Below are 22,062 nucleotides of genomic sequence, written 5' to 3'. Positions count from 1 at the left end.
GAATGCGAAATGGGGCAGCGGGCAGTGCTGGGACGGCGGGATGGGATTGCGCCAGATCCGGCTCCAGGGGTGCGGAGGGACGGGGAGCACCGCCCCAAAACTGTGGGTGCCGCAGGTTGGCGACGTGGGGACCTGCTCGGCTGAGCGGGGTGAGGGTTTGGGGCGGCTCCCTGTGTCTCCCTGCTGCCCGTGGCTGCTGCTGAGAGCTGGGCAGCAGGGAGCAGGGCTGGTTCCACTGGCTGGGCTGCAGGGTCGCAGCTGCCAGGGGATGGGGGTCTGCGCCGGTTCCGCCGCCCACCCCGGCGAGCCAGGTGCCGTCCGCCCCCGAGCATCCGCAGGGACTGGCTACCCAGCCTACCTGCCATCACTGTAAAATGGCGGATTTCAGTTAAATTCCCAAAAACCCCAGTGCAAGGAGGGGGGTGAGCACCACCCTGTGCCCCCAGCCTGCTGCTGCCAGCTTTGCCAGGGGGGCCGTGGCAGCAAAGCGGGGGTCACAGGCACATGGGGGGCACAGGAGGGGTAGCGGGCTCTCGGAGGGAATCTCGCCGGCCAGGGCGATGCCGGTTGGCGTGGCCGCCGTGCTGGGTGCCGGGGTTGGCTGCGATTTTGCAGCTGTGGCTCCGGGAGGGAGCAGGACGCGGCTGCGCCGGCGTGCGAGGGTGCGCGCAGGCGGGAGGGATAATTAGTTCCTACTATAGCACTTCTCAGTCAAAGTGCTTTTTAAAAGCCTCCATTCATTAGTCTTCACGGCTCCCCCGAGGTGTCGTGTCCTGGTTCTCTTCCCCCCTCCATCTCCCCACCTTTCCTGGAGCAACTGGGGATCCTGATCTGGGGAACGGGAGGATGATGTTGCTGTCGAGGCCGGGTCCTTGTAAAACCCGCAAAAGGGGCGTCAGTCGTGGGGACAGTCCCGGTGTGCCCTGTCCCAGCGGGGCTGGTGGGGCGTCATGGCCACATGAGCATTGTTGGGAAGTTTCCATGGAGCCCGGGCTGTGCCATGTTTGGAACACCAGGGAAGAGAGTGGGGTAGCAGGGAAGGGCTGTGGGTCCAGTGGGTGCCACCGCCAACTCGCCACCCTCCCCAGCATGCCAGGGAGCAGCGGGGTGGTCCCAGTTCCCAAATTACCCAGTGCGTGCTGGGCTCCCGGGGGTCACCAGGTGGAAGAACAGAGGGGGCCGGAAGGTGCCAGGGGGTTCCGGTGCCGCTCAGCCCCCAGACCTGAGCATCGCATGGGTGCAGGCGAGGGGGGTACCCGGGCATGTGCCGTGGCGAGGCGGCAGGGCCGGAGGGGCGCAGAGGCAGGCGGGCTGGCAGTGGGCCTCCGCTGCAAACCCTAACCTTATTTTCCCAGGTCCGACGCCAGTTTCCATGGAAACAGCCGGGAGCAGAAACGGGAACCAGAATCCAGAAATGTGAAGCTTTGAGCTCCAGTTCGCCTTCCTGGATTCCTGCTCCCCATGACCCCAGCTGGGTGCTGGCACCCACCCTTCTCCCAGTGTGTGTCGGGGTGCAGGGCTGCCCCGCCTGGGCACTCCCTGGGGTTGGGGTGCTCCTCTGTCCGTGCACCCTGCAGCATCCGTGGCCATGGGCACGGTGCCCCAGCAGGGATGTGCAGGGGGTGCTGTGGGAACGGGACACTGCTGGCAGGGGACGTTGCTGGCAGCCCCACGAACTGACAGGTTCAAACAACACCTGCACACATCTGTGTGTCAAGGTGGTGCACGGGGTGGGTGTGGTGTAGGTGCCCACGTGCTCTTGCATGCACATGCTCTTTGTAGGTGTAATGGGGGTGTAGGCACAGTATGGATCAGTATGGGTCTCAGTATTACTGGTTAGCACTGGGAAGACCCCAGTCCCGGGTTGTTTACCTGCCCTGGTGTGTCCAGGATGCCAAGGGGACAGGGGACCCCGCAGCCTGGAGAGGGGCAGCGCCGGCTGTCGCTGCGTGCAGGGGCCTGGGCGCTGCCCTGGTTCTGGGTGTTTGTGTCTGACTCGGGGGGAGCCCTGCTCAGCTGGGGCTGGGAGCCCCCTGGACTCTTCTGGGCAGCTCCTGCCGAAGTGGCGCCTCATGGGACACATCTGTGTCCTGCAAAGTCCAGCTCTGAGCTCTGTGCTGCGTCCGTCCATCCAAGCCGTGCCACGCAATGCCGATCTGTCCCGCACCTTCCCTGCCGCCCACTGGCCTCCTGCAGTCCCTCAGGTGTGCGGTGAGATGTCCCACTCCTTTGTGAGCTTGGAGCAGCCGGCGTCAGTGCCCGCAGCGTGGGACACCGGTGTCCCCCGGCACCTCCCGGCCAGCGCCAGCGATCGCTCAGTGCCACCCCCGTGCCAGCTGGCCCCATCCTCCCCACAGCACCCCGCTGCTCCCCACATGCCCATTGAACCAGCTGCCAGCGGGCTCAGACACACCGGAGCAGCTCATGGCCACCAGATTCCACCCCTGGCCCTCCGTCCTCTCCCCCATCCCCAGGCCACAGCTTGGGGGTGATGGTGGCACCGCCGGGACGCCTGTCCCCCCTCGGCAGCGCGCGGAGCCAGGGCGCGAACGCGCCGTAATACATCATTTACCGACGGACAGGTATTAAGATACATTATGGATAACTCACGGGGAGAGACGCTATTAATAATACAGACACATACAGAGGGAAGAAAGTGCACACTTGATTTCCATGTTGCTACCAGGAGTTGTGAGGCTGGCTCTGGCTGCCTCTTCCCACACGTGACTGCAACACAGTGGGTAGCTGACAGCCCAGAGAGCCTGGCTTGGGGCCAGGAAAAAGCAGAAAACACAATGTCTGTGCATATCCTCTCTCTTAAAATAACACTCCAACACCGTCTGAGACGAATTAAAATAAGATCAGGAGCGGTCTCGCAAAGAGAGGAAGACGAAGAGGGAAAAGCCAGGCAGGGGAATGGCCGGAGCTGGGCGGCTTCAGCCCTTGGCGCAGATGGAGAGGGGGTGTTTTACAGGGTTAGAGTTGAAAATAATTGAAGGGGGAAAAAAACAAAGGAGCAGGAGAAGGCGAAGAGGGAGAAGTAAATCCCGTTTTTGGGAGGGGAGCGATGGCGGCGGCGCTGGCTGTCCGGCACATGGCTGTCCTTTGGAGGGGAGCCGGGCAGGGCGGGGGATGCAAGCGCAGGCTGCATGATGGAGAGCATCAGGAATTTCCTGCAGCTGAGGAACACACCAAATACCAGAATGCAAGAGAGAGCGGAGGAGAGCAGGGTGCCGGGAGGGAACGGGGAGGAGGAAGAGGAGGGGGGATGCAGAAGGCTGGAAATAACTGGTGGGGAGAGCAGTGAGGGCAGGGGGCAGCGTGTGGGGGTGACCTGGGGCTTTGGGGCTTTTTCCAGCTGCTTCCGTATTTTTTTTTCCCCCTGCTTTTCTACACCACATGGTGCCTTATGTGCCTGAACTGGGGTTTAGGGTATCTGGGGAGTTTTGTGTCTTTCCTCCCTTCTTCCCCCTGGTTATCTGTGATCGGTGATAGCCAGACACAGGGGTCCTGCAGACTCCAGCCTGCTCCCTGGGGCAGGATCCAGGCTTGGGGAGACAAGAGTGACCCGGGGAGCGAGCACATCCCTTCAGAACGGTGTCCAGGAGAGAGGGGGCCCTTTGGGGGACCCTCCGTGTAGGCAGCGAGGTCAAAGGCTGCCCCAGGAATCACAGCAGCACCTCCCACACGTGGAACGTGTTTGCCAGGCTCTCTCTGACCATGCTTTTCCCTGGGCCAGGCTGGGTTAAACACAACAACCCAAGCCTCCTGAGGCTGGTCTTGCATCCAGGTGCAGCCCGACCTCTCCCTTCTCCTCCTCCTCCTCCTCCTCCTCCTCCTCCTCCTCCTCCTCCTCGGCCACCCCTAGCTTCCCCCTGCATCCCGCTCCTGGCTGCATCCAGCCCCGGCTCCCCCGGGGATGCTGGGGGGCCGGAGGGGAGGGGGGATCAGAGGGGGCATCTTGCAGTGCCGGATCCAGGTAGCCAGAAGGTCGCACTGAAAATCTGGAAGTGGAGTTTGGAGCTCAGCAGAGCGGTGAAATCCGTCTGGCTTTAGGGCAGAGAGGAGGAGGAAGAAGGTGGAAGATACAGGGAAGGGTGCAGGGAGGAGGGGGGCTGTGTCCCCCCGTCTTGGGGCGCAGGGTGTCCCCAGGTTAGTGTCCAGCTGGGGCTGTGCCAAGCATCGCTGCCGAGCAGGTTGGGGATGCTCGGGAGACAGAGGGTGATGAAGAGGAGACGGGAGAGCCCGAGCGAGCGCCGGAGCCCATCCCGCCGATGCCGAAGGCTTTGCAGCTCCTCACCAGGCGCCTCCCATTTCTCCCGATCCAGCCCAGGGTGTCCCTGCTGTCCCGGGGTGAGCGGTGACCCACACCTGCAGGGCCACCCGGGGCCGGGATGCTGGGAAAGGGCCAAGCTCATTAGCAATTTCCAACCTCCGCACAGGGGGTCGGGGAGCAGCAGCTGGGGGCACGGGGAGAGGCTGGAGGGGCTTTGTGTGGGCTGGCGGCCCCCAGCATCCTGCTCAATGGACCCCGGGAGCCATTCCAGTTCCTGGGGCTCTGGGGGTGCAGTGTTTGCCCGAAGGGGATCTGACAGGAGAGTGTTGGGGGGCTCCTGCCCCAGTGCTGCACCCACTGTGTTTGTCCCTTCCCCTCCCTGCCAAATCACGCCATTGCCCTCACTGCGGACCGTGAGCCTTGCAGTTATCCCCCAGCCCTGTCCCTCCCTGCCCGCATGGAGCAGGGTCGCTCTGCCGGTGTCGTGCCAGGAATGCCTCCAGCATCCCTTTGATCTCCAGCCCGGAGGGGTGAGAGGGCACAAGGAACTCTGCCGAGGTGCAGAGAGACAGGACTGCAGCCCGGGGTGGGTCTGGCACCCTGGGACCCCTCCCTGGGCATGAACCTGGGCACAAGGGGTCTCTGCCCAGTGTCGACCTGCCTGGGTCGACAGCCTGTGCTCCCCCCAAAGTTGGACCATTTCTTCTTAGGCATTGGCTAATTGTCCTCTCTGCAATCGGGGGTGGAGGGAGATCCTTTCCCCAGATGTGTCCCCAAATCTTCCAGTTGTGCCTGCCTGGCACGGGGCAGGGTCCCCCACCATTTTGGGTGGGTGCTCACAGGGGTCGTGGCACCTTTGCTTGAACCACGGGGTCCAGGGTTGGGGTTCCAGGGGCTCCAAGTCTACCCTGGCAGGGGACACTCAGGGTGCTGGTACCTCAGGATGGGGACAAGGTGCAATTTCACCTCCCAGCAGATCGGAGGGTGCCCCACTCCTCCATCTGCCCCTGCCCAGGCTGCCCCCCTCCCTGCACATGCCTTTGCGCAGGGGCTGGAGGCAGGCAGTGAGGGGGGTGGGAATACTGGCTGGAGCGAGTCTGAACCTGGCATCTGTCGAATGTCACCTTACCCAGACAGTCTGTGCTTCCCTGTCTCCATATCAACCGTTCTGCTCCAGCCACCTGCGGGGGGGTGGCAGGGAGCGTCTTTGGGAGGAGGAGATCTCGCCGCTCCCCTTACTCCCTGCAGCTCCCCTTCCCTTCCCTTCCCTTCCCTTCCCTTCCCTTCCCTTCCCTTCCCTTCCCTTCCCTTCCCTTCCCTTCCCTTCCCTTCCCTTCCCTTCCCTTCCCTTCCCTTCCCTTCCCTTCCCTTCCCTTCCCTTCCCTTCCCTTCCCTTCCCTTCCCTTCCCTTCCCTTCCCTTCCCTTCCCTTCCCTTCCCTTCCCTTCCCTTCCCTTCCCTTCCCTTCCCTTCCCTTCCCGGTGCCAGAGCCTGTGCTGTAAATCCTGGGCTCGTTCCTCCAGCCTGGGAGCGCTCACAGCTTTGTGACCCCACACCGCTCTGTCTGGCTGCTCCGTGCCTCAGTTTCCCCTCCCCGCTGCAGCTGTGGTGCAGGAGGGATGCTGGGGCTCGTTCCACCCCAGCCTCGGCAGTGAGGGCCTCTTCCAAGAGCTCGGCATTTTTCCCTGGGCTTGTCCCTCTTCCCTGCGACCAGATGTTCTCACCCTCCTCCCTGCAGCAGGGTCCCGGCCAGCGCCTGGGGCTGGGGGCAGGGACACTCGAGAGCGTCCTCCGTGGCTGTGTCCCGGCTCCCAGGGGTCCCTCGGATCCGTCCTCCCTGCCCCAGCTGAGCTGTGGCAGCGCCAAAGGCGGCAGGGAGCGGAGCCCGGTGTGGGGCACGGGGTGGTGGCAGCAGGGCTCGGTGCTGTGGGGATGCTGGAGCCTTCTGGGGAGTGCTGGAACGTTTCGGGAGATGCTGGAGTACTGGGGGAGATTTTGGAGTACTGGGGGAGATTTTGGAGTACTGGGGGAGATTTTGGAGTACTGGGGGAGATTTTGGAGTACTGGGGGAGATTTTGGAGTACTGGGGGAGGTTTTGGAGTACTGGGGGAGGTTTTGGAGTACTGGGGGAGGTTTTGGAGTACTGGGGGAGGTTTTGGAGTATTGGGAGGGTGCTGGAGCTTTTGGGGTGAGCCTGTTGGAGTATTTGGGCAGATGCTAGAGCATTTAGAGACACTGGAGTGTCTCCCAGCATTTGTCGTGGGGGTGCTGGAGTGTTTGTGGGGATGCTGGAACACTGGAGGGGATGCTGGAGTACTTGAGGTGGGGATACTGAAGGGTTGGGTGGATGCTGGAGGACTTGGAGAAATGCTGGAGCATTAAGGAGACTGCTGGAACATTTGAAGCATGGGGGCAGTGCTGGAGCAGTTTAGGGGGTTTTGGAGGACGTGGGGAGATGCTGGAGCACTGAGGTCAGGGCTGGGCTCCCGTGGGCAGGCAGGGCCCTCGCGGGCGCCGAGACACGGGATGGGGTGCTGGGATGTGTGGATATCGCCTGTGGGGACATGTGGGTGCCGCTCCTGGGCCGTGTGGATGCTGCTCAGGGTCGGGCTGCCTTGGGAAGGCTTGGGACAGGCAGCAGGCGGGGCGGACACACAGACAGCCGAGGACGGACACGAGCACCGCTCCCTCCTCTCCCAGCCATGCGCAGCGGCTCCCGCGAGTGTGTAATTTCACCACAGTGCCTAAACGAGGGACAGAAGTAAATTGACCTTTTCACCCGTTTTCCTACCAGGGGGATTATAGCCTGTTTCCTGTTAAATCTCTCCAAGAACTGGCTCCATCCTGCTCGTGGGGTGGGGTAGGGAGGGGAGGGGAGGGGAGGACAGACACCCACCCAAAGTGGGGGCTTTCATTTCCCTCCTCATCCCCCTGCACTGCACCTTTTCCACCCCATCCCATCGCTCCGCCACCTCTCATCTCATTAAAGTCTTTGGGGTGATTTCACCAACCCTGGGCAAAACCAACGTGGAAAAAATTGCTGGGAGGAAGGAACCGAAGGCGGAGAGTGATAAATATTGAAAGGGTGGGATTTCGATGTAGGCTGCAACAGCTGTGCCGGTTACAGTGTCACACTATCTCTCCACAGGTTTACTGACCCATTTCCATTCACACGGCTGCCAGTATCTTAGCAACTGCAACAGTCCCCCAAGAACAGGCATATTGCCTGCTATTAGTGACTGCTGCAACTGTGTCAAGGTTAGCTCTCTCCCTCCAAGCCCTGCCGGGTTTGTTTTTTGCCCAAAGCCAGCACAGTCTGTTCGGTGACATGTCCCCCGGCAACCATCCTGGGTGTTGGGTGTTCATCTCTGCCATGGAAAACGCCAGCGGGGCTGGAGCAGTTGGTGGGATGGTGGTTGTGGGGTTGGGTGATGGATGGAATGAGGGTTTAGGTGATGGGATGGTTCAGGATGTGGGTTTGGGTGGTGGGCTGGAGCAGGATGCGGACTGGGGTGTGCTGGGAGATGCTGTAGGGTGTTGGTGCTGGGGTGGGGTGCATAGTGTGTCCCCAAAAATAGGACTGTTGTCATCTGGTTGGGTGTCACTGTCACACCTGTGCAACTCTGAGCCCTGAGAATCTGGAGAGGGTTGGGGCTGCGCTGATCCCACTTGGGTGCTGGGTGTTCATCCTTTCCATGGAAAGTGTCAGCAGGGCTGGAGTGGCTGGTGGGATGTGGAGTGGTGTGGTGGGATGGTGCAGGATGCAGGGCTGGCTGGTGGGATGGTGCAGGATGCAGGGCTGGCTGGTGGGATGGTGCAGGATGCAGGGCTGGCTGGTGGGATGGTGCAGGATGCAGGGCTGGCTGGTGGGATGGTGCAGGATGCAGGGCTGGCTGGTGGGATGGTGCAGGATGCAGGGCTGGCTGGTGGGATGGTGCAGGATGCAGGGCTGGCTGGTGGGATGGTGCAGGATGCACCGCTGGATGGTGGGATGGTGCAGGATGCACCGCTGGATGGTGGGATGGTGCAGGATGCACCGCTGGATGGTGGGATGGAGCAGGAGGTGGGGCTGGGAGATGCTGCAGGGTGTTCAGGATGGTGTGGGGTACGTAATGCAATCCCCAGAATAGGAGTGTTTTCATCCAGCTGGAGTCACCGGGACCCCTGTGCTGCACCGAGCCCCAGGAAGTCACTGGAGGGGGTTGGGGGCTGCACTGATCCTGCTTGGGGCGTCACCCTGCCAGGTTTGCGTCTCACCCAAAGCCAGCATGGGCTGTTTGGTGACATTCCCCCAGCAGCTGTCCTGAGTGCTGGGTGCTCATGGCTGCCATGGGAAATGATGGATGGGAAGTGGGGTGGGGTGGTGGGATGGTGGAGCTCAGCGTGCCGGGGGATGCTGCAGGGCGTTGGGGATGGTGTGGGTGCGTGGCGTGTCCCCAAAAACAGGAGTCTTGTCATCCAGCTGAGTGTCAGCATCATCCTGGCCTCAGCAAATCACCCGGAGGGGACTGGGGCCTGCACTGATCCCAGGGTGTCACAAGCTGGATTGGCCTCATCCCGTGCCCTCAGGGGCTCAGCACTTGGCTGGGCATGGGCAGGGGATGGTGCAGGGGCTGCGGTGGCACCCGGGGCTCCGAGGACAGGACAGGTCTGTCCAGGCACCAGCACGCACCAGGCGGTGCCACGTGGGTGACATCCACTGTCACCATCTCTGTTCCCACAGCACCTGGCCCTGAGGGGGAGAGCGAGTGAGAGAAGGAGTTTGTGGTCCCTCAGTGTCCCCCAAAAACGTGTGGGGTGGCTGAACCCACACAGCAGGGAGAGGGCGAGCAGCTAGTGCATCCCCAAAACAGCCCACACAGGGAGGGAAGCTGAGGCAGGGGACCCCTACCCCGGCAGGCAGAGCTCCTGGGGGCTGAGGAGCAGTGGGGTGGCTGCAGGGTCCATCCTGAGTGCCCCATCCCGCCAGCCTCCCCCGGCAGCGCTGCAGACAGCAGGCTCCACACCGGCACGGCCGCGGGGACGGCTGCGAGGGAAGCCACAAAAATGATTTAAGGGGCTGGCGGGATTGATTTATTAAGAACAATTAAAAGCGCTAAATACGCTTAGCTCAGCCAGACACCGAGCAGGGAGCCTGGGGGGGAGAGACCTGTCTGCCGGATCCGGAGGGCGCGGCTGGCAGCAGGATACCGGTGGCAGTGCCAGGGGGAAGGGGTTGCACCAGGCTGGGGCCGCTGGGGAGAGGAGAGGGGTGCTGGTGGAAAGGCAGTGGAATGGGGTGCAGCACCCTGGGGCTGGGTTGGCATCCAGGGATATCACCCCGGGATGCATTTTCACCCAGGTGTGCATCCCTGCAGTGGGATGAATTCGCACCCAGGGATGGGTTTGCATCCTGGGATGAGCAGTCACCCAGGGCTGGCTTTGTGTCTATGTTTGTATCTGGGGCTGGGTTTGTATCCCGGGGAGGGGTTCGCCCAGCTGTTGGGTTTGCACCCTGCACTGGGATGAATTTGCATCCAGGGGAGTGTTTGCACCCCAGCTGGAAGGGCTGGAAGGGATGTCAGGGACCAGGAGGCCCCCAGGGCTGCACTGAGGAGCTTTCAGAGCCAGTGCCAGCTGCAGGATGCCCCGTAGGAGCAGTAAGCCACACTGGGCAGGGTGTTGCTGTCCCAGTCTGACCCTGGGAGCTTTGGCAAAAGGACTCGCCATCAATGGGCACCCACAAGGCTGACACGAGCGTGGGTCCAAGGAGCTCACGGAGCAGAAACCCCAGAGTGTTGTGACATCTGCAAACCTGCATCCCTCTCAGGAAATCCCAGCTGAAAGTCCTTGGAGGCTGGGAGAGTCCTTGGACGTGTCCAGACCTTCCCAGCCCGGCTCCTCCCAGGCACCAGCGGCGGCTGTGATGGGACAGGGAGAGCCGGGGTCTCTCCTGGGGTCCCCGGTGCTGTCACAGCTTCGGCCAGCAGTTCTGTGTCCCTGTGTGCTGCCGGGGTGTTGGGATACCAGGAATGGGGGCAGAAGGCCGTGCCTTGCATTCTTCCCGTCCCAGTGGCTGCCTGCGGTGGGAGCAGTGGTTTTGCTCCCGTTTTCTGGTGCCGTGCAGGATCCGTCCCCTTCACTGGGCTCACCAGGCCGGCTGGAATTTGGGGCGGCAGTGGGGATCCAGGGGATGCTCCGGGACATTGGCTGCCTTCCTCCCCTTGACTCCTCCCAGGGCCGTCAGGGAGGCGGGGGTCAGGTTTTTAGGTTTGGGTTCAGATCCCCCATACAGAGTCCCCACAACCTTCTCCAGTCACCTCACCTTGGGGCTGGATGTGCCCACGTCCCCATCATCCTTTGGGTTCCTGCGCCAGGAGCCACGCTGGGCACATCCTCCTCACCAAAACCCTCAGCAGCGGAGGGAACCCCTGCCCTGGCCCCCGGATGGGAGCCCCGGGAGTCAGGAGGTGCTGGGAAAGGTGCTGAATGGGAACAAAAGGTCCGCGGAGCGGCTGGCAGGGGCGAACGGAGCCGGAGGCTTTCTGCTGACCCCGCTCCGGCGGCTCCGGCCCCGGCCCCGGCCTCCTCCCGCCGCCCCCACCCGCTCCTGCCGACGTCAGCGCTTCCCGGCAGCGCTCCCAGGTCTACCTGGAGCTGGCTGAGAGGTGGAAAAGCCATTTCTGCCTCTGCCCCAGTGCTAATGCCTCTGCCAGCCCTCCCAAAGCCTCCCGGGGCGGGGTGGGTGCTCATGCCTTGTGCCCAAGCGTCACCGTGGGGTCAGGTGTCCTTTTCCCATGAAGATGGAGCCGTGGAGAGGTGTGGAGTGTGGTATGAGGTGGGTGGTGGCCATGGTGTGGGTGCTGGGTAGCCCTGTGTGCCCCCGTGCGCTTCCTGGCTGCCATTAGGGCTGGGCACAGGGGATGGAGGTGGAGGAGCTGACCAGGGCTGGAGGTGGCCAGGGCTGGAGGTGGCCAGGGATGGGGGTGGCCAGGGATGGGGGTGGCCAGGGATGGGGGTGACCCTGCTCAGCGGCCCTGGCACGGCATTTGCCTCTGTGCTGCTGCTCGCCCGAGTGTTGGCACGACCACGGGCAGTGGGGAGAGAGCCAGAGGCCACGGGACGAGTGGGCTGCCCACGGTCAGCAGCTGGGACGCGCCGGGGGGAGGTGGGTGAGGTGACTCGCCCAGAGCCATGCAAGGGGGGCGGTGGCAGGGGTGGGACGGGTGCCCGTCGGCAGCGGGTGCCCCCGGCCCCGCCAGCGCTCCCGCCGCCGGCTGCCCAAGGGTTAACGAGAGTTTGCTGCTCCTGCAGACAATTAGTGACATCTTTGCTGACAACGCCACACTGAGCCTCTGCCGCCTCCCCGGCAGCACCAGCCCGGCCGCCCCCGCGCCCCTCGCGGCCCCCTGTGCGCCGCCTGCCTTCGCCACCGTGGCCCTGCCGTGGTCCAGCCGGCACCGCGCCCCGGCACCGCGCCCCGGCGGCGTTCGGCAGCGGCGGCAGGATTGCAATCCCGAGCGGAGCAGCCGGCTCCCCTCGCTGCCCTCTGACCCGCTGTTGCTGTGGAAACTGCATCCCACGTAGGATTATGGAGCCGGAATCCGCAGGCTCCGAACTCCCCTCCAAATCCAGACGGTCACCGGGGTCCCCCCGCCCGCAGCGCCAGCCCCCCCTGCCCGCGGCGCCTGCGGGGTGCCCGCGGGGTGCCCAGTATCCCCAGTGGGGTGGCATCCTGGTACTGGAGGAGGTGGCAGCAGCACTCCCGTGTCCCCTGGTTTGCACCCACCGGCTGGTGACGCTGCTGAAGATGTCACGGTGTCACCACGAGGCCATCAGCGACCCCTGTCCCATCTGCTCCCTCGTGCCATCGCCCGAGTATCATCTCCCCGTGTGCTATCCCTGCATCTCAGGGGGAGACGGTGGTGGCTAGCAGGACCCTCACCCTCAAACAGCACCCCGGGAACATGGGTCCGCACCGAGGACCCATCCCCAGCACCTCTGAGGGAGCAGCAGGAGCTGGACACCCACCAGAGACCCCCAGAGCCGCAGGGACCGGCAGCGCGGGTCCCCCATGGGGGGAAGGGGTGGGCACAGGGGAGAGCAGAGCCCGTTTGGGGAGCTCTGTGGGCTGCGCTTGTGTCTCAGCATCTCTCCTGCCACCCGAGGAGGTAGGAGCTGAATTAATCGCGATCAATTAGTGCTGCTTGCAGTCCCTGGCTCCCTCCCTGCACCAGCTTTGTGCCGTCACACCCAGCGAGGGGGGCCCGGTGTCCCCCGCAGCACCTGTGTGCCATCGGGGATCGCAGCCCCTGCGGACCGCCAAACGGGGATAGGGGGCAAGCAGGGTGTCCCCCAGCCCATGTGGCCACGAGAAACATCCTCGCCGTCAAATCTGGTGGAGGGGATGAGGAGGGGGCTGCACGAGTCCCTCGAGGTGCCTCTGCCAGGCTGGAGCAGGGTGATGGGGTGTCCAGAACAAGTGTCTGGATCCTGCAGGATACTGCAGCAAATGCCCTGCAATCTGCAGCCGGATGAATCCCACCTTCCTTCCCCCGCAACGTGCTGCCCTGGGCTACAGCTAATCTATTGTGCGCTGGGCTGCAGCCAGCACAAGCTGCAATACAGTAAATCCTTCTGCAGTATCCTGCAAGGGGACCGAGCCCAGCCGCAGCCGCCCGCTGCCGCCAGACAAAGACGGGGGGCCCCCGCGGGGATGGGGCACAGGGCACGAGGGCACCAGAGGGTGGCAGGACCCCTGGCGTCGTGCCGGCGAAGATGGCAGAATGAAGCCCTCGGGCAGGGTGGGAAGTTCTCCAGGGAGTTTTGGGTGGTGCTGTGCATTCTCCTGCCCCCCCAAAATCTGCGGGTAGGGAGATGCTCAGTCCTCTGCGTTTGGGTTTTCCCTAAATGTTGTCACCACCGTGTTCCCCTTTCCACATCCCAATGTGATGCAGGGGTTTCTATGCCCGCCCTTTCCCTGCGCGTGGTGCATCCTTCCCTGTGCCTCAGTTTCCCCGCCAGTATAGGGCCACCAAGCCCCTCAGCCCCCTCCCTCAAGCAGGCTCCATCACATGTGAGCCCCGCTGCCCTTTTCCAGGGGATTTTGCTTGGATACTGTCATTATGGTTATTATTACTATTATTATTATTATTGGGATGTTGGTGGGGCTCTGCGGCTCTGCCGGACCCGTCTTTGGCGAGCAAGGCATCCTTCAAAGGGAAGGCGCTCCGTCACCGCCCCACAGCAGCTGCGTTCTCCTCAATTAGAAGAGGTAATGAAGCAATTTATGGGCATCTACAAAGTGATGTGTGAGTGACAGGCTGTGTACGATCCGCGCCGGGGCTCTGCCGGCAAGTTGTGTTCTTCCAATTTTAATGGAAAGCTCCCCGGCGAGGGGGGAGAGCAAACATTGGTGTGTCTATAGGTGTGTGTGCTCCGAGGGGCCGGTGGTGCCAGTGCGGCGTGGGTGGGTGCAGAGAGACCCGGGTGCTCCGATCCTCATCCCGGGATCGGCACATCCTGAGCCGCCGTGTAACCGGAGATGGGGGCAGCGGGGTGCGAGCCTGGGGCACTACAGGATGCCTGGGTCCTCTGGAGTGGTTGGCTGCAGCTCCCTGTTTCCATCAGCACTCCGGGCGCTGCCCACCCTGCTCCTGCCTCAGTTTCCCCGTCGTTATCCATGTCCCCGCTGCGTGGCACTGGCAGAGCCCTTCTTCACACTCCCCAGCTTTTGGTGGAGCACCGTGGCCTCTCAAGGGGGAGAAAAAACCCTTGTTTTGAGGTGAAACCCCAGTGGCGTCCACTGCCACCACCAGGGTTTGGGGTGGGGGTCTGCAGTGCTGTCCCGGTGTTTTGGGTGCCTGGGGGGTCCCTGGAGCTCGTGTGTGCTGCCGAGGGGCCTTGTACCTCCAAGTCGCTGTGATCCTGTGTCCACAGAGGTGGGTGCCGCGCCTCCAGGTGCCGGCACACCTGCCTGCGTACCTGTAACACAGCTGTGCGCCCGTCAGTGCGCTCAGCAGTGCCTGTCCGTGCTCCTGGACCTGTCTGTGTGTACCTGTACCTGCTTGTGATGCGTGACCCCCCGTGTTCCTGTACCTGAGTGCGCACCCACCCCACCGCGGGTGTGCCTGACTGCACACGTGTGTGCAAATCCTCCCCCCGTGCGTGTACCTGTGCACACACCTGCATGTGCACAACCATCTTGTGCTCACTCAGGCTTGTCAGTGGCTGCAGCACCTCTATGCCCACATATTTGGGGGTGCCAGGCTGCCGGCGTGATGGGGCAGGGGTTGCCCCCGCCTCCCCACACCCCTGCCCCATCACGCCGGCGTTGGCATCGTCCCCAGTGGCTCCCACACCCCAGTTCGGCCCCAGCCGGCCGCATCTCCCAGGAAACAGGATCCACAGCCAGGAGTTTCCGCTCAACTCGTGTGTGCCTCCCCCAAAAAAAAAAAAAAAAAAAAAAAAAAAAAAAAAAAAAAGAAAAAGAAAAAAATGAAAAAACCCACCCTGACACCAGCACGGCCGTTAATCCTGCCCGGCTCATTCTGCTTTTCTTGTCTAGCCAGTTTCTAAAATTGGCCAAGGAAGGCAACTGGCTGCTCTCCCCCCACCCAGACCCCCCCGTCGGTCCCCACCTGGTCGCCCCGGCGCGGTGTCAGCACCTGGACCCCATCACCCCATTGCGGGCGCGGTGGGGCTGCGCTCGGGCGGCGCCGGTGCCCGGCCTGGGGTGTGGGTGGGCAGCAGCGGCCCCAGGACCCCGGTGGGCGCATTGTCAGCATCCTCCCGTCCCGGCGCGCGCCCCGTTGCTGCCCTGGGCAGCCCCCCAGCCCCAGCGCCGGGGGAGCATGGCTGTGCCGAGCGAGCCTTCGGCACGGGCACGCGTCCATCTGGCGCCTTCCAAATGTTACTGGCCTCGCAGGATCCCGGCTCCGCTCGGCGTTAACCCGCAGCGCTCCGGTGGGGAGCGGGGGCAGCTGGCCATCGCCGCGGTGACCCCCGGGGGCCCCCAGCAGGGAGCCGGGGGCCGTGCAGCCGCCCAGGGTGACAGTGGCGGGGCCGGGGGTGGCGTGGGCAGCCAGCGGAGCCCCCTCCGCTCCAGCGCGGCCGCGGGTGTTACATGACCCGGCGTGGCCGGCGCTGGGCAGGGACAACACCGGGGCTGTGACTCATGCTGTGGCTATAACAGGGAGCCCGGGGAGGGGGGCCGCGGCCATCTGCGCAGCCTCAGGGCTGCCAGCAAGCTGCGGGGGCCCTGGGGTGCGCTCCCCACAGCACCCCCGGCACCGCCGGGAGCAGCCGGCGCGGGGAGACGCGCGGGCAGACACGGGCGGCACTCCGGGAAGCGCTGGTACCCGAGCTGGCACCCCGGTGGACGGGCGCTGGTGTGTCCCGTAGCCTCCCGCGGGCAGGGACAGGGCAGAGCAGGGGGCCCGGAGGCTGCTCGCCTCCCGCGCCGGCTCGACGGGGCGGGGGAACAAAGCTGGCACCGAGGGAAGAGCTAAATTTAGCCCGTTTCCCTGCTAGCTCTGAACTGCGGCGCTGGGCTCCAGCCGGCCGAGGTGCCACCATCGCTGCGGTCCATCTGTCGAGCCGTTCCCCAGCCCTCCAGAGCCCCCCCAAGCCGGGGAGGGGGGTCAGACCCCTCCACGACCAAGGGGTTTGGGGGCTGTCTCCGTGCTGAGCGATGCCACTGGGATCACCTGAGTGCCCCCAGCATCCGGGGGGCAGCGGGGCACCCGTGTTTGTGGGGTGGTAGGGGAGGGTCCTTGCACGAGGGAAGAAGGGGCTCTTGACTGGTGGGATGATTGTGGGGTGAAACGGTCGCTGGAGGGAGGTTGGCTGTTGTGGGGAGATGGTTTCTCGCAGGGGAGATGGGCATTACGGGGAGATGGTCTTTGAGGGCTAACAGTCACTGAAGGGGAAATGGTCATTGAGGTGGAGATGGTCCTTGCAGGTAAGATGGTTGTGGCAGGAGAGATGGTCCTTGTGGGCAAGGTGGTGCTTGAAGGCGACGGGGTTCTTGCAGGGGAGAGACCTTGCAGGGCAGATGACTTCTTATGGGGGAAATGGTCATGGCGAGAGAGATGGTCATTGCAGGGGAGATGGTCCTTTCAGGGGAGGTGGTCAATGGCCGCTGCAGGTGAGGTGGGGGAGATGGTTTTGTGCAGGGAAGATGGTCCTTGCATGGAAGGTGTTTCAGGATAGATCATTTCTCCAGGGAAAGATGGTCCTTGCAAGGGAGATGGTTTCTGGCAGCAGCAGGAACAGGGGCCTGACCAGGCATCCCCACCTCTGCCCACCTCAAGGGCACCGTGCCACGTTCTGCGCTCAGGGCTGAGGTTGAGCCGAGGTGCCACCAGCTCCAGGACCCCCAGGCCTGGAGGATGCCACCAGCCAGGTGGGGGCTGCGCTACTGGAGACCCCGGTGGCACATCCAGAGCCAGGCCCAGAAGGGCCGTGTCCTCTGACAGCACCATCCCCAGCAGTGTGGGGGTGTCCCTGGGGTCCCTGTCACCGGGACCAGGGGGATTGCAGGGAAATGAGCTCCCCAGCCACCTTCCTGCAGCTGTGGGTTACAAGGAGATGTCAAGACTTTTGGCACCCCTTGTTTATAGCCCAGTGGTCCTAGATCCTCTCTCCCAGTGCCAGGGCAGGTGCCTGGGGATGTGACACCCTGGGATGATGTGAGGGCAGAACCAGCTATGTTTGCACCACATGCCAGCCAGTCCCTTCCTGGCACTGCCGTCCCTGCAGCATCCCCGCAGCACGCTGGGGGGACACATCCCCTCACCAGCTCCCTGCTTGGGGGGCACCCCAAAAAAACCTCCCATAGCCCCACAAAGGGAACTGGTGGCCAAGCAGCTCATCTGGACCCGTTACCTAAGATGAAACCCAGGCGCCATCTGCTCCATCTCCTAATTAAGAGCATGGCAGAGGAGTCAGGGCAGCGGGGGGATGTGGTGACAGCAAGGGGGGATGTGACAGCGGGGTTCCAGCCATGGGGTGACAACTGAAGGAAAGGTCAGGGCTGCCTGCAGGTGCTGTGTGCCCCAGCACCCATCTGTGCCCACCCTGCTGAAGCCCTGGCTCTTGCCCTGCTCCCAGTCAAAGGGTCCCCAAGGTGGGTGGGTGCTCTGGGAGCTGCCAGTGGTGCCCAGAGAGGACCCCAAACACCCCTGGCGCCGATGGGTGCCCCACTTCAGAGGAGGGCAGGGTGCTGGCAGGGGATGAGGTGTGGGGAGGAGGAGGAGGAGGCAGGACCCGGCTGCTCTGGGGTCTGTGATGCTGAATTAGAGAGGATGTGGAGGTTGGCGTGGAGGGGGTGAAGGCGGAGGGACCCCCCGCGTGGCTCAGGGAGGCGGTGGCCGCTGGGGGCTGGCTGGGGAACACGGAAACCCTCGGCGAGCGCCTGCCAGGAAGCTGTCACTGGAGGGGATTTTCCATTGGTGTCAGCAGGCGCAGGACGGGCTGGGGGGAACTCGTGGGGCGGGGGTTGGGGGCGCCTGGGAGGGGACCGTGAGGGTGCGAGGGACGGGGCGCAGAGGGGACAAAGCTCCCCGATGCCCCAGGGGTGGGGGGTTTGGGGGGGCCGCAGGGGAGTTGCACCCCCGTGGTGCCCCCAGATGGGGAACAGGGGAGGAAAAGCAGCGCGCTGTGTGAGTGTGAGTGTGCAAGGGAGAGGCACCGCCACGGCGTCCCCGTGTGACACGAGTGGGACACCCCGATGCCACTCGGGGGAGCGGAGGGGGCAAGTAGGGCACCCCTGCAGTGGAAAGCCAGCTGTGCACACAGGACACGGTGACAGCGGGAACCGGAGACGCCCATGTGGGGGTATTTAGGGCCACCCCAAACCTTCGCAGCGCCCCGCGGCGCCCAGGGGCCCCCGAAGCAATGGGGGGGGGGGGGGGCAATAGGGAGGACGCCCCTTCCCCGCCGCTGCCGCCGCGGGCGGCTGGGCCAGCGTGTCCCCATCTGTGTGGCGGCTGTGTCCCTGCCGCCTGCCTGTCTCCCGGTGGCATCTCCGGCCCCACCCTGACGTCTGGGTGGCCTCGGAGCCGGGCACCAAACCACGTCCGTGTCCTGCGGGGCCATCCCTCCATCCCCCTCGCCGCCACGCCGGTGCCAAGGCGGCCCCTCCGTGCCCGCCCTGTGCCAGCGCTGAGGGTCGGGGCCGGGTGCCAGCAGCCTCGGGGAGCTTTGGGGGGCTTGGGGGCGCCTGCAGCCCCCTGCACACTGATGCTGCCACCCCACGGCACCCTTTCCACCAAAGCGGGAGCTGGGGGGCCGTTCTGCCGGGTTGGACGGGGCTTGGAGCAGCCGGGTCTAGTGGAAGGTGTCCCTGCCCACGGCAGGGGGCTGGAAAGAGATGGGCTTTTAAGGCCCCTTCCAACCCAAACCATTCCATGATTCTGATTCCTCTCGCCGCCAACCTCCGTCAAGCCTGAAACCGTTAAACTAATTAAAGCTTTGCAGCAGCAGGATTAAGCCCGGGCAGGGGAGGTGGGAGCCCAGGTAGTCGATTAGTTCACCAGGCGAGGATATTGGATTTCTGCGAGGCGAGTCAGCAGTCTTCGGGGGCTGTTATCTTTGCAGGGCTGCGGGGTCAGGAGGTGGGAAGCGGAGGTGACTGCAATCTCGCCCGCTTCATCCCCCCGCTCTTCATCCTCACCCCCCCGGCCCCGCCGCAGCACCCGGTCTGGCCGGCTCTCCCCCGCCCGCGGCGCCCATCTCTATCTCTCCTTCTCCCTCCGTCCCTCCTCGCTTGTGTGGTCTCGGCTGGTGTTTTGTAACCAGCGAGGAGAAAAAAAAAAAAAAAAAAAAAATTAAAGAATTTTTTTTAAAAAAGGGGAAAAATAAAAAAATAAGGAAAAAGGCCCTACCCCTGGCGAGGAAGCCAGGAATGGCGAGGTCCGGAGAGCCTAATGGGAAACATGTGGCGGCTGCCTGGGGCTGAGCGGGGAGGTGAAAGTGAGCGCGGCGGCGCGGCGAACATCCCGGTGCTCCCCGCCGCCCCCGGCAGCTCCTCCGCAGCACAGCCCCCTCCCCAGCGCCGCTGCCGGGCTCCCACCTGCGCTCCACACCGGGCGGGGCGGGGGGCGGCGGCGGCGGGCGCCTGCCCCGTGCTGGGGGTGCTGGGGGGTGCAGGTGGGCCCCGCTGTGCAGGGACGGGGCGAGGGCGGAGTCCCGGCGCGGGGAGCTTCCCCCGCGTGTCACGGGACACGTGGCCCCCCGTGGGACCGAGGACAGGGGCCGGACACCGGTGGTGTGGGGTAAGAGCCGCGGCGTGCGCCCAGCGCCCGCGGGGCTGCACACCGGGGATGAACGCGGGCACCGCAGAACGCGCAGGGCGCGGGCATGGGGTGTCCAGAGACCCCCCACACCCCGCTGGGGACCCCACGGGCGTCCCGCCGCGTTTGCCAAAGCATCCGCAGCTCCGTGCGCCACGGACACACCGGGGGACGGCGGCGCAGAGCCGGGGGCCGCACCCCGACACCCGGCGGCACCCCGAACCTCCGCGGCGAGCCGAGCGCAGCGTGTGCAGCGGGGAGCAGCTCTCGGCGGCTGTTCTGGAAAACCTCCCGTTTGTTTCCTTCCTGCCTGCCTCCCCTCCTACAGCTCCCTGGGCACACCAGCAGCCTCAGCAGAGACGAGACCGGTCTTTCTAGCACATATTTTCCTGCTCCACACAGCCCTTGGTGTAACTTTACACCGAGGTGCCCGCATCTCTGCGGTGCCAGCGCTGCGCCCAAAGGCTGGCGGGGAGACGGGGAAAGGGGGGGATGCCGATGGACTGACAGGTTTGAATTCTCTTTCCCTGCCTTGTTGATAAGTTGTCACGCTAATCCAGACACCGGGAAGAGCCTGGATCACGCCGAGCGGCTGCGTGTGTGTGTCTGCGGGTGTGTGCTGGGGGAGGGAGCCAACCGGCAGGGATTCACACGCGGCGCTGGGGAGGGAAGACAGGCGGACGTGCTGGCATGGGGAGATTGCGAGGGGCTGAGGGGCTCCACCGTGCCCCCCTGTTCCGCATGGGCAACGGCTTTGGGTGCCTCGACCTCCTGCAGGAGAGTGGGGGGGGGGGGCAGAGCTTTCTGCACACGCGTAAGCAACGCGCACATCCGTGTGGATGCGCACACGCGTGCCTACAGCCTGCCGGGGAGATGCTCCCCCTCGTACGGGCAGCCCCCGGTTCAAGGCACGGACACGGTGGGGAGGAAAGGGTCGTCCCGCCCCAAAACGCCACCCCGGGCGTCCCGTGATGGGGCAAAGGGCACAGCGTGGGTGTCCCCGTGCACCGCGGCTTCGAGGGGGAGGCGTCAACGGGTGGCACACGGTGTGCCCAGCCCTGCGGGCACCCACGGCAGCCGGGGCAAGAGGCGCTCCCAGGGGAGGGGGCTGCTGGCTGATGTGCGGGGGTCTCTCTCGAGCAGATGGGAGCTCGGTCGCCTGCCAGCCCCTCGCACTGGAGAACGGTGCCAGCCCGCCAGCCGAGTGGTTCCCGCGTGCCCAGGGCTCCGGCCCCCGCCAGCCCGGCAGCGACGGCGACAGCAGGAGCTTCCGAGTGAACCTACACTGCAAACACCCCCGAAACAGGTACCGGGGGGGCCTCAGCCCACAAACGGGGTGCGGCACCAAGGCGGGGTCGGCGGCACATCTTGGCGCGGATGTTCTGTCCATCCCTGTCCGGGTGATGGATGGATGGGCGAGGGGCTCCCCGGCTCTATACAGCCTCCCGGCCTGGGATTTTGGGGTGAACTGCAGCCCCCTGGGAGTGCAGTGTGGGCTGTGCAGTGGGCACGTGGTGCCCGGCACCCACCCCTGAGTGCCCGAGTCACCCCACCGCCTCCCTCGCTATACCCCATTCCAACGAGGGGAAACTGAGGCAGGCGCCACAGAGGGGCGTCCCGGCGAGGGGCGGGGTGGCATCGGGCAGCGTCACCGCGGGTGAGGATTGCGGCTGTGCCTGGGGTGTCCGCGGGTGGGTGGGAGCCGGGGGGATGTGGGGGTGGGATGTGCTGAGCCGCCTCCTCGGGCCGAGACCCCCCCGCGTGTCCGGAGCGCGGCTCGCCGGGGACACCTAGCGGCAGCGCCACCGAAGGACCCCCGCCACCCCCGCCCCACCGAGGGGGAGCTGCTGCTGGTGCGGATGGGAGGGGGGCGTAAACCTGTCCCCTCTGTCCCCCAGATCACAGGCAGCCTCCCCCTCTTTGCCCACCCCCCGCAGCCCCCACGCCACGGTGATGGGCGGCCGTGGGAGCTCGGGAGGATCAGCCCTGGAATGTCCCGTGGAGGGACTGGCACAGGGGTGCTGGGCACTTAAGTGAGCCCCCCCGCACGTGGGGCTGACCCTGCACACCCCTTCCTTTGCAGAGAGCTCAAGTGCAATAGCAGGAGCAGCAGCAAAGCCGAGGGTAAGTTCCAGCCCTCAGACCTCCCCACAGCCGCCCAAACTCCGCCCCTGTGGAGGGCTGGGAAAACCCAGACCCTCACCGGAACAGGCTCCCCCTCTTCACCCGGGAGGGGGCTCCGTGCTGGAGTCTGGCACGGGTGGTCCTGGTGTGGGGAGGACATCCAGCCCCCCGCTCCTGGGCTGGGGAAGGCGTCCAGCTCCCCCGAGTCCCCGTTCTCCCAGCTGTGAGCAGGGCTGTCACATTCCTGCGGTGCCAGCCGGGTCCTTGCTGGTGACAGGACAGAGGAAGCTGGGGGATGGATATGGACACCTCATCCCTGAGAACGGGGGGATGGAGTGAGGCTCTGCTGGCTGTTTTTGCCTGGAAGTGCCTGCGGAGCCTCACTGTC

At 64.5% G+C, this 22,062-nt stretch overlaps 1 protein-coding gene across 7 annotated transcripts in view; it reads left to right on the top strand.

Annotated features, from left to right (window-relative positions):
* Positions 1–22,062, top strand: part of AHDC1 (AT-hook DNA binding motif containing 1) — a 53,171-nt gene that overhangs the window by 23,171 nt on the left and 7,938 nt on the right. For 5 of the 7 annotated variants that reach the window (XM_088067510.1, XM_088067511.1, XM_088067506.1 and 2 more), the window contains 2 exons: positions 20,694–20,856; positions 21,634–21,674. Coding sequence is in view for 2 of the 7 variants with exons in the window: in XM_088067506.1 (XP_087923632.1) it covers positions 20,694–20,856; positions 21,634–21,674 (204 nt within the window). In the remaining 5 variants the exon portion in view is untranslated. Of the gene's footprint in view, positions 1–1,355; positions 1,500–20,693; positions 20,857–21,633; positions 21,675–22,062 lie in introns of all 7 variants that reach the window. The other 2 variants (XM_088067509.1, XM_088067508.1) reach the window with 1 other exon arrangement.

This window comes from Pseudopodoces humilis, chromosome 27 (assembly GCF_049639895.1).
Source record: "Pseudopodoces humilis isolate 2021_Gansu_Grassland_sample_001 chromosome 27, ASM4963989v1, whole genome shotgun sequence".
Classification (NCBI taxonomy): Eukaryota; Metazoa; Chordata; class Aves; order Passeriformes; family Paridae; genus Pseudopodoces; species Pseudopodoces humilis.
This window is presented reverse-complemented; position numbering and strand designations above follow the sequence as displayed.